The 12,153-nt window shown below is 37.2% G+C and overlaps 2 protein-coding genes and 1 long non-coding RNA gene across 3 annotated transcripts in view; all 3 read left to right on the top strand.

Annotated features, from left to right (window-relative positions):
- Nucleotides 1-952, top strand: part of LOC107099022 — a 2,344-nt gene extending 1,392 nt beyond the window's left edge. Inside the window, exons 3-4 of the long non-coding RNA XR_001481921.1 lie at nt 534-704; nt 793-952. This is a non-coding gene — a long non-coding RNA (uncharacterized LOC107099022). The remainder of the gene's footprint in view (nt 1-533; nt 705-792) is intronic.
- A 13-nt stretch (nt 953-965) lies between these two features.
- On the top strand, nt 966-8,506 carry LOC107099031 (tyrosine-protein phosphatase Lar-like). Its single transcript, XM_015396958.1, has 9 exons — nt 966-1,017; nt 1,649-1,748; nt 2,552-2,784; nt 3,815-4,072; nt 5,216-5,473; nt 6,889-7,146; nt 7,267-7,272; nt 8,172-8,251; nt 8,340-8,506. Exons 2-9 carry the CDS (start codon nt 1,702-1,704, stop codon nt 8,400-8,402), a joined length of 1,203 nt encoding a protein of 400 aa, XP_015252444.1. The 5' UTR covers nt 966-1,017; nt 1,649-1,701; the 3' UTR covers nt 8,403-8,506.
- Nucleotides 8,507-8,732: 226 nt separating this feature from the next.
- The window catches only part of LOC107099029 (E3 ubiquitin-protein ligase TRIM39-like), a 6,862-nt gene continuing 3,441 nt past the window's right edge, over nt 8,733-12,153 (top strand). The window contains exons 1-4 of the mRNA XM_015396956.1: nt 8,733-8,770; nt 10,809-11,372; nt 11,445-11,540; nt 11,717-11,950. Coding sequence (XP_015252442.1) covers nt 10,812-11,372; nt 11,445-11,540; nt 11,717-11,950 — 891 coding nt within the window. The 5' untranslated portion in view covers nt 8,733-8,770; nt 10,809-10,811. The remainder of the gene's footprint in view (nt 8,771-10,808; nt 11,373-11,444; nt 11,541-11,716; nt 11,951-12,153) is intronic.

Genomic DNA, 12,153 nt, shown 5'->3' with positions numbered 1-12,153 from the left:
AGAAAGGAACTCCCCTGTGTCTCCCGACCACGGTCAGATGACTGAGCAGGAACGGTTAACACCACTGTAGAGTTTTTTGACCACCTTGGTTACTTTGGCCATGGTATTGAATAAGTCTGACCCCACTCACCCAGTCCCTGCTTCCTCAGTCCAGATCAGAAGCTCCCCACTCCAACTGCAAACAGGTTAATTCCATAAAATTCCAAAATTGAAACAACTACAATGTATTAAAGCAATGATTACATCATAAAAGCTGGTGTTGGATTAAATTGTGAGGCAAAGGTCAATATAGTTTTGGCACCTTAGTTAGAATGGACCAGCGATAAAATAAAGAAGGTGCCTGTGCACAGGAAGAGTTGTTGAAGAGCAGAAAAGCTGGAAGACTTCTTATAAGTCTAAACACAGGCTAAAGAGTGATCAGAGAAGAGGGGCTGAGCAGATCTCTGCATGCCACACATGTCTGCACATGAATTACGGAAACTAACTCTTCTAGTATAACATAAGACAACAAAACTTAAAAGCTTTCATTTCAGGAACAGTGCTCCATGCTGCGTTTGCCCAAACTCGTCAATACTACTTTGTGAACAGAACTCTGAACTGGACAGATGCTCAAAGTGTCTGCAGACGGGACTACACTGACCTGGCCACCATAGAAAGTATAGCAGACGTTGAAGCTGTTAATCGGGCCACATCAAACTACACTGGTGGGTATCTTACAACACACATGCCTTGAAAACCTTGAAAGCCTTTTTTTTTCTTTCTTTTTTTAATGGGTGTTTCTTGTATAAACAGGTTTCGGGTGGATAGGTCTATATGATGACTTGGTAAACTCCTGGAAATGGTCCATAGATGACAGTAGCTTTTATGGTGATGGAGAGACTGACTTTAGAAACTGGAACTCAGGCCAGCCCAATAATCTTGATGGACAACAGCACTGTGTACAACTATTGAGTAAGGGGTTAGGCAAATGGGATGACAACGACTGTGATGAAGAAAAAAAATTTGTGTGCTACAATGGTAAGTAACATTAATTGAACCATTGTTATTTGTTTAAAATTATGTTATCGCGAGGCATGAAAAAAAAGAAATTTTATTTATATATTAATATCTTATATGTAAAATGTATATGTACATTTTGCTTATTTCTTCCTACAGTACAAAGACATAAGATATAAATATGTTGATATTCTTAGAAGTTTTAAGGAGAGTAGACTTCAGTTCATTCTTTTCTTTAAAAAATCGTCTCTGTTTTTAAAAGGTTTTCACATTTTTTTAAGGTCAAGAGTTTTTTTTGTTTTCAGACGACCCCCATTTGCCGAAATCCGTTTCTTTTCCTTCAATTATTGCAAAGATTCCCTTTAAACTTTAGAAGAACGTTTGACCCGGCCAGACTTAAGCAAATAAAACTGCATTGTTCACTTTGATTTTTGATTTACAATACAACTGGGAACAAAAATATTAATTTTTTACTGTTAAGTTGTGTTACACTTCCTATTTTTGTAGATACAGTATTACTAAAGATATGCTTGAAATAAGTACAGATTAACAAGTAAGAAAAAAAGTAATTTGAGTAATTTGGCATAATTCTAAATCTGTTTTAAGAAAAGTTTTGTCTTGATGGTCTTAGTTCTTTCCATATTTTTTCCAGGCACTGTTGGCGGTTCACCATCCTATGTTGTCAGTAATATCTCACTTAACTGGATGGAAGCTCAGAAGTTCTGTCGGAAGTATTATTTTGATCTTGCCAGGTACAGATACTGAATACTAATATAATCTAAACAGGGATTGACTGAATTGTAGCCTGAGGGCCATTTCAGGTTCCTAGACAAATTACTTACATTTCAAACGTGAATACATTTATATATTTATGAAAATCTTTTCACAAATTTGGGTTTGCCACCCTGCAGCATTCAGGTTTCAAGGTAGAAAGACATCACATAGTATATAAAGTTTTAAAAAAAGTTCCTCAACAAACACAATGTGAATGTAAACATTGGAAGGATAATGAAGGAGTTTCCAAAACTATTCGATTTCTTCTGCATCAGTATAAAGGTCATTCACAAACAGAAAACTTGGAGGACAGTTGAAAATAGCTGTATGAGTTAAATTCCAGTCAAATTTACCCCAAGGTCAGATTATCCACTATTCAAATTAAGGCAGTACAACATGTTTACAAAAATTATCTGAATTAGACTTTGGGCACATGACCCCTCAGACAAACGACACAGAGGAATATTGGTTTATTCAGAATGCCATGCAGGCTGAATAATCCTGAATAATAAATTGGGGATTATTCACAACACCTAAGAACCATGATTATAGGATGGTATTATAGGATGATTTTGGCTTGTTTGCAACCACTAGCGATAGGTTAATCTTGCAGAAATTGAGTCCAGTATTATTATCCACTTAAATATCTCTTATAGCTAATTGATGTAGAGCTGATAGTAGACCCCTTAACAATGAGATGAGAAACATAGAGACATCTAGATTATGTTGTGTTGTTCTTTGTTTATATTTCATGTCAATGTACTTTTCAATACTATTACAGTGTTCGCAATCAGAGTGAAAATGACAGGATCTCAATACTTGGATCTTTTCTGTGGATTGGCCTTTATCGAGAAAAACTCTGGTCTGATGGCAGCACCTCTTTATTTCGATACTGGGCATCTGGTCAACCAACCCTTAGCGATCATGAGTGTGTGACTGCAAATTTTTATAATTCTGGAGAATGGCATGATGCACACTGCTCCCTGCCCTACCCTTTCATCTGCTACAAACCAAGTAATGTATCCAGTTTAATCTCTCTGTCATACTTTTCTTCTAGAACCCAAGAGATGTGAGCAAAAAGTCCTCTTGGCTATGCCTGCAGCAGCCTCTTTCATCTATAGACTAAAATGTCTGCTGGTGAAAATTAGGATTTGACCATATTCTAGCCTTTTCTTCCATGACTGCCCTGTTTAAGCTACATTCATCTTTGAATAAACTCCTACATCTTCCCCTAGCTGAAATTAAATATCCACACATCCTTTTACTTGTAAGCCAAAAGGTTCCCTTCTGATCTCCTCTTAGATTAAATTATACAAAGGATGACTTAAGGCAACTTCTTTGGCCGTGGCACATGACATCTTTCATGTCTTTATACAAAACCTAAACCTGCTTAATTATATTTTCTCAAATCTACAAATGTACAGCTGTTGTTTTTCTTTTTTGCCCATCTCATAATATCTAAATAAAATACTGTATATCATTGCATCATTGAATCAAATCGTAGTAATGTTACAAAATTTGAAAATGTTAAGGGCTGTTGAATACAGTACAAGACATTCTTACAGTTTTCTTTCGTAAGATTGCAAAATAATGATCAAGAAATAGATATGGACAAAACGTTTCTTGATTTCTGGAAAATAGCTCATCAACATTTAAAAACCAATGTGATGTCAACTGAGATAAAGATTTTTTTTTAGAGCAAAATCATTTTTTTTTGCAGGTTTCTTTATTGTGTGGTAATATATTTAGATCAAATTAAATTAATAAATTGCTTAAGACTCCTTTAAAATCACTTTTACTTCTAAAGAGGTTAGTATTTCAATTCTTTTAGCTTTTTTTTTGTTCTCTCTATAAGTTTTAACAGGTAATCCCATGGTTTCCTGCTCGAATGCAATTATTTTTATCCCCAACAGATGTCACTAAAGTCTAACTATAAATATAATACTGAAGAATGAAATATTTGACAAAGTAAATTGTGACTTTTTATGTATTAAAGGACTAAGAGTTATTCCTCATCCCTTTTTTTTGTTTTTGTTTTTGTCAGTTCCACCCAATGCAGGAAACTTTGGGCCATCAGCACAAGATGAGACCAGTATCACTCTGCAGTGGGATAAAATCAACAACAACATCAGCTTTGTTCTCCAGTTTAATGGCACAGAGACAAACATCAGTGCACCACAAGGAAATGGACCAATAAACCACACTGTCTCATCTCTGTCTGCTGGAACTAAATATACATTCATTCTCTTTTCTGTGCTCGATAGCATCAGAAGCAATGGAGTACAAATTACAGCTGTCACTGGTAAGATGTTGAACTTAGTCTTTGTCCCATCTATTTTAATCCTCACTTTTTATAGATGTGACCAAGCTGAGAATGAAATTATTTTCAGGTTACCTTAAATAACCGACATAATCAACATGTCATGACATCATTGATAGTTTTAAATAACCGGGCTCACACGGAACTATTTTAGCATTGGACATTTTTAATTTGCATAACAGGTACATGTAAGCTGCAGCAGAAAGAAAACAAGATGACTTTTAAAAATATATGGACAATCCTGTCTGACTACTTCTGACTACAATCATGCTTTGGAAACACTAAGTGTTACATTCATCTGCACAGGGTCTCTTTCATTTTAATCCCGAGTTTAACTCAAGTTTAACTTGTGATGATGTATTATCTGTGTCAAAATATTTAATGTTGTCAAGGGATTAACCAACCAAAAACAAAATGCCATCTTAGCAGAACGCCTTACCAATTATACCCTAAGCCTTGCTGTCTTTTACAGTAGAAAGCTTAACTTTAAAGACAGGCTTGGTTAAGGAAGTAGCTCTGCTGTAAATGTTTTTTTGCAGTGAATGAGGTTTGGGAGAAAATTCTGCCTTTTTGTAGTTTGAACATAACACATTTCTCTTTTCCTAATGGTTTTTTTTTTTTTACTAGGAATTTGCTTGTTGTTCTGCATTATGCATGCAAACTTTTTAAAAGTTTTTAAAGAGTTTAGAACAAGTTTTTCCAGTTAATGGCACAGGGGGAAAAAATGGTCAGACATAGATGGACCAGTAACGCACAGTCGCATCTCTGTCTGCTGGAACTGAAAAACAAATTTAATCTCTTGTGTTTGAGATAATCAGCAGTAGAGTTTTAATGATAACATTCTTTGTTTCCCTCTAACTTTCTGGTTGTACAGCAGCACTGAAAGTCAAGTTAAAAAGATTTATCTTATTTAAGATTTATTTTAAATAAAATATAGGAATCTATTATGACACTTGGCACTGTTACCATTATCTTAAAAATGTTTGCTTTCGTGTTTTCTCCTGTAATATGAGGTGTTGATTTGTTTCAGCCCACAGGGACTACATAGAGAAGCAAAACACTCAGGCTAATAATCAAATACTTAACACAAACTAACAAATCTATTTTCTTCTAATTTAATTTTAGCTCCTGAAAATGCAGAGGGCTTTAGCTCCTCATCACAAAATGAGAGCAGCATCACTCTGCAGTGGGATAAAAGGAACAACAACTACAGCTATGTTCTCTTCTTCAATGGTGCGGAAATATTCATTAATGCGCCACATGGAGATGGACCAGTAACTCACACACTCTCATCTCTGACTGCTGGAACTAAATACACATTCCTCCTCACCACGGTGTTTGAGAATGTCAGGAGCAGAGGAGTACAGCTTTCGGCTGTCACTGGTGAGATATTTAACTTCATTGCTAGTAAGAAATGCTAAAGAAAGAAGCTGTCTTAAGTTGAATTGAACAGTTCTTGCATTGTTCACTTTGAAAATTCATCAATCTCTATATTTGCAATGTAACTTGAGATTAGATCAACCAGAATTGCTGAGCTTTATGTCTCAAATTATTTGGTAATTAAGATTGCATTTCATGCATTATAAGCCCCATGTCTATGTGCATTTATAATCATTTATAATCTGTAACACACAGATAAAATATTTTCAACGAAGTTAAACAGTAATGCTCACCGGTTACGCTGCTCTGTATTTTATAAAAAAAAACTGCTATTTTTCTTGGCTTGATTCTTGAAGGATGATACATCTAAATGAGGTGACTACTTGATTCCAATTATCAGTTATATTTTAGAAGTTGTTGATATTGTCCAAGAAGCAGCTTAATTTAAAAGAAGAAGAGAGATAGCATGGCTAAACGAGGCCTAAGTTAATGATTCCACAACATTTCTTGCAAACTTTTTTTTTTCTCAAACTAGTTAGTCTTATCTCTCTAGTGTTTCCTGGTAAGTACTGTAAAAGCAATTCTAATTCCATCTTTATTCTCATCACTATTTATTTTCATCTTTTTCCAGCACACTTTCTTAATTCCTTTATTTTGTTTGACTGGCTAGTCTTCACTTCCAGCCTTACATAGTTTTTTTTATTTTGAGTAAACACGGGGGTTGTTGACTTTAACAACCTCCGCAAGCTGCCACCTTACCGTGGTGGAGTTTTTTGACTGTCCGAATGATCCTAGGAGCTTTGTTGTCTGGGAAGTTATGCCCCTGGTAGGGTCTCCCATGGCAAAAGGTCCTAAGTGACGGGTCAGACTAAGAGCAGCTCAGAAGACCCTTATGGAAAGAGTTGCCCGGTATGGCTCAGCCCCAACCTGGAGCCAGGCCTGGGGTTGGGGCTCGTATGCGAGCGCCTGGTGGCCGGGCCTTGGCCTATGGGGCCCAGCCTGGCCCAGCCCAAACAGATGACGTGGACCCACGCTCATGTGGACCCAACACCCGCAGAGGGATCCGTAGGGGTCAGGTGCAGAGAGGACTAGACTTTATGAGTTTAAACGATAATCAAATGGCTACAGCCTTCTAGGAACAGAAAGGAAAATTCTTTTGGTATTTGTTTATTCTAATTTGACTCTACCTCAGCAGATACAGTGCATTTTTGCTCTGAAACAGAAGAACAACTTGTACTTTATTGTGACAATCTGTTACTATGTTGATTATAAAGCTTATTTTCTTGACCGTAATTTTGGCAAGTTTATGGAACTTTTTCTATCATTTTCAAACAATTTGGAGAAGTTCAAGAGGAAGAGGCATCATTTTTTCTACCTTTAATTACTTGACTGCTTTTTGTTTCTCTTTGCTCCATTAGCTCCTCAAAATCCAAGCAACTTTAGACCATTAAGCCAAGATGAGACCAGTATCACTCTGCAGTGGGATAAAATCAACAACAACACCAGCTTTGTTCTCCAGTTTAATGGCACAGAGACAAACATTGGAGCAACAGACAGAGATGGACCATTAACTCACACAGTCACATCTCTGACGGCTGGAGCTAAATACACATTCACCCTCTTCTCTGTGTTTGAGAATGTCCGAAGCAATGGAGTCAGCATCAATGCTACTACTGGTGGGATTGTTTGCTTTGTTGATACAATGTCCTGTCAATTGATTTATAGTTTTTGAATTAAGTAATTAAATAATTTCTATTTCTCCCTTTTTCTCTTGTCCCAAACTCATCTACCTTTAGGACCAAGTAAGTAACAGCCAATACACTTTCATAATTTTACTTTGTTTAATGTTTAGTTGATCATTTTTATTTTAGTTAAACAGTAACTGTGCAAACTTCATAATATTGTCAGGAAAGATAAGAACAGAGTTTTCCAGCTTCATCCTCCTAAAATAGTAGCTAATATTTCAGTTCATTCCAGCCAAAATAAATGTATTCACATTCATAGTTAACTGCCTATGTATTTTGAAAGACAAAAGCTTCGCTTTGAGATACTGCTCGTTCATTAGGGTCTAAACATATTTATCACACCATAGTTCTAAACTATTAAGATCAATTAATGCTAATGATCCATGTTTTAGGGTTAAGGTGGCATAATTTTTTCTCTGATAGAGTTAAATGGACATTATTTTTCCCAGCAGAAACTGTTTCTAAAATGGAGTATTTCCAAAATGATTGCTCTCCTTCATTACTATAATATGACTTAATTATAGTTTTGACTGTGGATCTTTTTGCCCCTTTATTACTCTCCCAGTTTGCCACTTTTCTCAATGTCAAACTAAGCAAACATTGTTATTCTTGTAGTCACTGGCTCACAAAACGTCGAGAGGAGTTGAAAGCTGCTGCCTTTCCCTTTGCTCCATTTCGCATTGATTATTAATTACAAAAAGCCTTAATTAAACATTGTAAATCTGATAATATCCAAGGTTAGAGCTTAACCCCACAGTTAAAATGATGTCAATATAAGTTTCCTTCTAATTCTCCAAAGGTAGCATTATTTAGAATAAACTTCTCAGAAATGTGAACTTCATTCATAAAGAAGTTTATGCACCTCACTGGCAAAGACTCCGTGTTTACAAATCTGTTTCTATAGAACACATAATAGGTTAAGTGTTATAATTAGATCATTACGTTTCTTTTTCTAGATTACATCGTTGCCTTGGATATGAATCTAAAGACCTATGGTAGATTGTCAGACTCAGAAATACAAGCTTTACTTGCAGAGGTAAGAGTATATTGTTTTTTCATTTTATTTTGTTTCATAAATATCAGTTTTCCTTATTTCCTGACCTGTGGTTTTCCTATTTTAACAGTGGTTCCTTCAGCATGGGTTGTTGCCTCAGTTTTCCATCAAGGTTACATCTGTTCAGCCATGAGATGCGCAGAACTGCTATTTGTTATCAAATATTTAAAAATGTAATTACTGTCTGTTCAGTATATCTATCTATCATTATATCTATCTTCTTAATAAATTACATTTTGTTGAATTTTAAAGTGGAAAAACTGGTGTCACTTCTATCTTGTTCAAACCAGTTAAAATATCTTCATAGAAATACAGGAAATATTTTACAAAACAAATCAATACTGCTCCCAATGCTGACATTACCCCTCCCACAACAGAGTGACATGAAAAAAAATTCCCACAGGGAGTGGTAAGAGCTAAATAGGAAGGACTTTGGCTTAACAACCACAATGCCCAGTGTTTGCTCGAGCCGAGGTCATCTTTCACATTCAGGGAAAAAAGGTAGGACAAGACTTAGACAGAGTAAATCGCCAGAAATAAACACTGTAATCTACCATTAATGTTGGTTTGATTTTAGTTTTTCACCATGGAGATTAATGCAGAAGGAAAATAAATTATGGAACCACAAACTGGCTCTTTCAGATGAGAGTTACATGTTTTTGTGTAGCAGTTCAAGGATTTGTGGATTGCTATGATTTACTAAATGGGAAGGTGGGAAACTGTTGGTGTTTCATGTTTTTGTGTTTTGTGTTATGTTTGAAACAGAACTGAAACAGAAGGTGAGGTACTGAGTCATGTGTCCAGGCAGGTGGACTTTGGCCAACAAGGGTTCCTGAGTTGATTCAAGCTAATGATCAAATGGGTCAGATGTAATTGAACTGGTCATTTTTAATAATGTTTCAGGGGCAGAGAAATGTTGAGCTGAGGAAAAAGAAACTTGAGATAGCTAGGGCTATAGCTGAACACGTAAAAAAAATAAAATACCTTAGTCCAATATGGAAAAACACAGGGACAATGCAAAAATGAGAATACAACAATCAAAAGAAAATTATTATATATGTTCTCAGGGGGATTATAAAGTTGCTTTATTCTGGATGAATAAGTGTTTACTCTTTTGATTTTGGTGAATTAGACAATTTCCACACCCTCCTCCTGAGTGACAGCGAGAGCCCAAAGTGGTTTCTGGCATGCAAGTAAAAAAAACAAAAATGGTATATTCCAGTGGGGAACCAGCTTATGCCAGTTGGAAAATGGTCCGTGCCAGTTGCCCAATCGGCATATGCCAGTTAGCAACTGGCATAAATCAGTTTCCAAATGGAATATGCCTTTTAGCAACTGGGTTAAAACAAGTTACCAACTGGCATTAGCCGGTTCCCAACAGGCTTATACCATATGCCATTTTTGCATCTAGGTGCTGCTGCCCCTCCTCCCATTCCAGGCGGGTGTCTTTTTTATTTGGAAAAGCCACTCTGAACTACAGAAAAATAAAATAAGTGCCCCTCCTTATTTTTCTTTACCATCTCAACTTTGCTATTAGGCTTGATTTGTATATGCTGAAATATTTTGCATAAATATTGAGCAATGAAGAAATAATGGTACCGACATGGAGCAGTCAAGGTATTCAACAAAAGCTCTTTGTATTAAACTGCTTGGCACAGTAGTGGTACCATCCTTTTGTGAGGCTATTTTGGGGACGGAGGTACTGGTACAGTTCCACATTGTAAGGCACAACAGCATAATTATGCAAAAGACAAACTCTTTGTTCCTGCTTTCAACATGCATTGAAGTTGTTCGTTTCATAATCATTTCACTCAGTTAAAGTTCTAATATATCTATTATAACTGTGTGCACACTTCCCACCAGACTGTTCAGAGAACCTGGTACTTTTAGAACAGGCAGACATGGGAGTATCTGAATCTGAAATTTGAAGGCAAGTCAAATCTGAAAAAAATATTAAGTGGAACAGAGGATGTCTGGTACTCTTAAGATGCTGTACATGATATGTGGGCCACACAAAGGATCCAGTGGCTGTAGGTTAGAAAACTGAGGCCAACAATCCACCTCGTGTTATAGAGCGTACCTCTGCAGATCCTGCACACAGTATCTTCACCGGTTCGACAAATAAATCTCAAATTTTTTGAATTTTGTACATTTGTACTGCGTTGTGCCTGCTGCTAGCAGGCGCTTGTGCTAAATTAATATAAGCCGCTTCGTCTTTGATTTCGAACTATGATTTCCACCCCCTGGCAGTTGGGAAAAATCCACACAAAAGCCGCACCTTCATATAACCTGCATGGTTCAAGGTGTGGGGGGAAAAAAAGCTGTGAAAAAAAGTAGGGTTTAAGTTAGTTTTATAGATGTTTCCCAACACTTTAATACAGTAAATCAAGTAAGGTAAAAAAAAAAATAAGAAACAGTACAAGAGATGTAAAGTTTTTGATTAAATACTCTTTATACATTTTATACACTTGCAATGTTTTGATCTGATATAGTATTATCTGTTTTAGTTAACATCATGGTTCTGTTTTTCCCTTCTGAGGTGATGACTTCCCATGACTTTTTTCTGTCTGAAGAGCAGTTTCAGTGCTCCATCTGTCAGGATGTTTTTTTGGAGCCAGTCTCCATCCCCTGTGGCCACAGCTTCTGCCACACCTGCATCACCTCTCACTGGGATGGAAGACGCTCTATCAACTGCCCCAAGTGTCACACAGTGTACGAAATGTGTCCCGAGCTCTGCGAAAACTCTTTCGCCAAAGAAATGTCTGAGCAGATCCGAACCAGGAGGCAGAACGGTGTGGTGGGAAAGACTGTTAGCTGTGACGTGTGCGTGGGAAAGCAAACCACGGCCTTGAGGTCCTGCCTGGTGTGTCTGACCTCTTATTGCGAGGCCCACCTGGAGCCTCACCTGAGAGCTGGGGTGCTGAAGAATCACACACTGATTGAGCCTGTTGCCATGCTGGAGAGCAGGGTGTGTAGGAGCCACCAGAAGCTCCTGGAGTTGTTCTGTAGGAGTCACCAGGAGTGTGTTTGTCTGCAGTGCATCAAAACCGATCACCGCTGCCGTGACACCGTTCCAGTGGAACGAGAGAGTAAAGAAAAGAAGGTGACTGTCAAGAGTCTGACATCCTCAGTTTAGGGTTTACTTTACTTTACAGCTTTGATCATTGTTCTTCAGGTTCAGATAAAACTTATCCAAGGTGAAGTTCAGCAGATGATCCAGGAGAGGCTGCAGAAGCTGGAGGAGATAAAGCACAATCTTGATCTTGGCAAAGTGAGTTGATTCAGGAAAATATAAGCCTGTCTTGCAATAGACTTGAGCTATGAAGCTATGATATCACACATTGGGAAGAGTAAGGATAACTTTTCAAAATATGCAATCCTCATCTGTTTTTCCTAATTATACGCTACAGTTTCCCCTCATTTTTAGTTTCTCCTCCTCACTCGCAGGAAAACTCAAAGAGGGACATTGAGGAAAGTGTGCAGATTTTCTCAGCTCTGCTTCGCAGCGTGGAGAGAAGCCAAGTGGAGCTGGTGGAGGTGATCAAGAAGAAGCAGATGGTAGCAGAAGTGAGGGCAAAGAGGCTGATTCTGGACCTGGAATCAGAAATCTCTGAGCTGCAGAGGAGAAGAGGAGAACTGGAGGTGCTGTTGCACCATGAGGATGACCTTCATGTTGTGCAGGTCATAATACGAACAGATCGATTCTTTATTTCATATCTGACATTTTATTTATCTTCAGGATATTTATATGATATATTTTATACCCACCGGAGGAACATTTCATATCCTAATATACCAATCATTAGATAAAAGTGAAATAATTTTCTTTTCAGTAAATCATCATTGCAGTGTGAGCATATCTCTAAAAGATAATATCTGTTTTG

This window comes from Cyprinodon variegatus, unplaced genomic scaffold (genome assembly GCF_000732505.1).
Source record: "Cyprinodon variegatus isolate N-32 unplaced genomic scaffold, C_variegatus-1.0 Scaffold831, whole genome shotgun sequence".
NCBI classification, from domain to species: domain Eukaryota; kingdom Metazoa; phylum Chordata; class Actinopteri; order Cyprinodontiformes; family Cyprinodontidae; genus Cyprinodon; species Cyprinodon variegatus.
Note: the sequence above shows the minus strand (reverse complement) of the source record. Positions and strands in the feature narration are given on the sequence as shown.

What these genes read in the sequence shown, in the direction of transcription:
- LOC107099031 (XM_015396958.1), top strand. Translation starts at nt 1,702, where the DNA reads ATGGAAGCTCAGAAGTTCTGTCGGAAGTATTATTTTGATCTTGCCAG. An exon ending in TATTATTTTGATCTTGCCAG is followed by an intron (nt 1,749 to 2,551) that starts GTACAGATACTG and finishes ATACTATTACAG; the next exon opens with TGTTCGCAATCAGAGTGAAA. An exon ending in TACAAGCTTTACTTGCAGAG is followed by an intron (nt 8,252 to 8,339) that starts GTAAGAGTATAT and finishes CTATTTTAACAG; the next exon opens with TGGTTCCTTCAGCATGGGTT.